The following is a 2,282-nucleotide window of genomic DNA, read 5'->3' on the forward strand; positions in this document are numbered from 1 at the left end:
AGTTACAAAGTTGATGAAAAACAGGGAAAATGAGAATAAGTTTTTTATTTTACAGATAAAATAGCAATGACCTTCGTGGCAATAGATGTTGAATTACAGGTAGTTTTGAACAACTTGGTAAAATTGAATTTGGCTTTTCTTATTTATTTTCCGTCTGCTGATTGCTTTTGTTTATCCTATTTCTTCATACTTAACAATTCCTTGACGCATCAAAATTATTGGGGAAAAAAATAAATTAAACAAAAAAATATGCTTCTCCAGTCTTAAACCAACAGCGTAAACAAATAATTTAACATAATATATGATGGTAACCACAACCTTTATTAACATAATACAATAATTACATTTCCCAGATTCAAATAAGGATTAAGGACGTGGTCAATAGCGGGGTCGACATATTCCCTTCATGTATACACAGCTTGCAACCCTCTGCTATAAATATGGGGTATTGTTGTTTCTTAGCTTCCCATCTTACCTTAAACCTCATTCATCTTCATTCTAATTTTTAAGTTTTCTTGGTTTCATTTGGTAGCAGAAACATGGGGTTCTCACTCAAACTTCGGTATTGTTGTCTAGTGTCTGTCATGATGCTATTACCTGCACTGTGTTACTCTGACAATTTCGACAAGTCAAGAGCAACTTACTATAGCCGTCCTGACGGCTTAGGCACTCCAAGTATATACATTTCTCCTATGATACATATATGCATATTTATTTTCTTACTAAATATTTGTATATATGAGATAACAATCATGTGATTCCAGGTGGGGCTTGCGGGTTTGGAGAATATGGAAGAAATATCTCTGATGGTAATGTAGCTGGGGTTTACAGGCTCTACAACAATGGAATTGGCTGCGGTGCTTGCTATCAGGTAAATCCCCAACACCCTTAAGTTATAATATTGATATTATGCGTGTATATATGTATTCATGATCATAAATTATGTTTCTCGGACTACTCCAATAAGCAAGTGGCTGGTTATTTTAGGTTCCCAACTAATGACACTCGGTATTTGTTTAATGAAATAACTGTCAGGTTAGGTGCACAACAAGCCCTCAAATCTGTACTGATAAAGGGGTGAACATAGTGGTGACTGACTATGGCCAAGGCGACAACACCGATTTCATCCTCAGTCACCACGCATTTGAAGCGATGGCACAACCAGGCACCGCGGATCGTCTGTTTGCTTACGGAGTTGTTGATGTGGAATACCAAAGAGTTCCCTGTCAGTACGTTGGTCATAAGATCCAGGTTAAGGTTCATGAATATAGCAGAAACCCAGATTACTTGGCCATTATAATGCTGTACCAAGCTGGTAAAAGTGATATCGTATCCGTTGATATTTGGCAGCAGGTAATCAATCAAAGTGCTCAACTCTATGCCAACCTTTGATGTTATATATTGCTACTAAAAGGAATTGAAAGTAATTAGTTTTGATGGTAAAATGCAGGGAAAATGGGTAGAAATGAGAAGGTCGTTTGGGGCAGTTTTCGACATGTCAAATCCACCATTGGGAGCCATCAGTTTGAGGTTCAATGTGCAGGACAGCACCGGCAGCAAATGGGCGGTGGAGGCGCCGAATGTTATTCCTCCTAATTGGAAAGCTGGAGTTGCTTATGATACCAATATTCAGCTTTAGTAAACTGCGTCACAATTCTCAGCTATTGTTGCTATGTTAATGTTTGTTAAGTCAGTAAGTTGTTTGTTTATTATATATTTTTTTTATTAAAAAAAGTGTGTATTAGTTTATAATAAGACAACAAAGTGCTCAAACTTGGCTTTGTGCTCAATAAACATGAAAAGTTGGGTATGTGTAGTTTTGCCTGATGTTTGTGGGAAATCAATAAAGTTGTTCTTGGAAAGAGATTTTCCTTATGTTTCTTTGAATATTTATAAGTAATCTTCCAAAATATTTATAATTTTATAATAGTTACAATTATTAAAAAATTATAAGTAATTCAAAAGTTCAAAAAAAGAAAAATAATTATAAATGATAAATTATTATAATTATTAAATATTTACTTGAAAAATAATGTTTATTGCTAAGAGATTTGACTATCTATCTAAATAAATATCTACTTGGATACAAGTTATTTATTAAAATGATATTTTTTATTATACATGGTTCAATGTCTATTGTTTCATCAATGTAAAATACAAAATGTCATTGAGCTTTAGTTTATCCTTTAACTCTTTTACGCACCAACATATGTACAGTGATAATATATAAAATTTTATAGAAATGAAATGATTATTCACCTTGAAGCCTTCATTAATTTTAC

At 33.6% G+C, this 2,282-nt stretch overlaps 1 protein-coding gene across 1 annotated transcript; it reads left to right on the plus strand.

The window, feature by feature from the left end:
* Positions 1–355: 355 nt before the first annotated feature.
* Positions 356–1,875, plus strand: LOC107918905 (expansin-like B1). The gene is made up of 5 exons (XM_016848478.2): positions 356–445; positions 536–675; positions 765–871; positions 1,036–1,353; positions 1,451–1,875. The coding sequence occupies exons 1-5, from the start codon at positions 441–443 to the stop codon at positions 1,637–1,639; spliced, it is 759 nt and encodes a 252-aa protein (XP_016703967.2). The 5' UTR covers positions 356–440; the 3' UTR covers positions 1,640–1,875.
* Positions 1,876–2,282: the final 407 nt, after the last annotated feature.

This window comes from Gossypium hirsutum, chromosome A08 (assembly GCF_007990345.1).
Source record: "Gossypium hirsutum isolate 1008001.06 chromosome A08, Gossypium_hirsutum_v2.1, whole genome shotgun sequence".
Taxonomy (NCBI): Eukaryota; Viridiplantae; Streptophyta; class Magnoliopsida; order Malvales; family Malvaceae; genus Gossypium; species Gossypium hirsutum.

Excerpts from the sequence above, each read along its gene's own strand:
- LOC107918905 (XM_016848478.2), top strand. Across the intron at positions 872-1,035 it reads GCTGCGGTGCTTGCTATCAG|GTTAGGTGCACAACAAGCCC; the intron begins GTAAATCCCCAA and ends AATAACTGTCAG. Across the intron at positions 1,354-1,450 it reads CCGTTGATATTTGGCAGCAG|GGAAAATGGGTAGAAATGAG; the intron begins GTAATCAATCAA and ends GGTAAAATGCAG.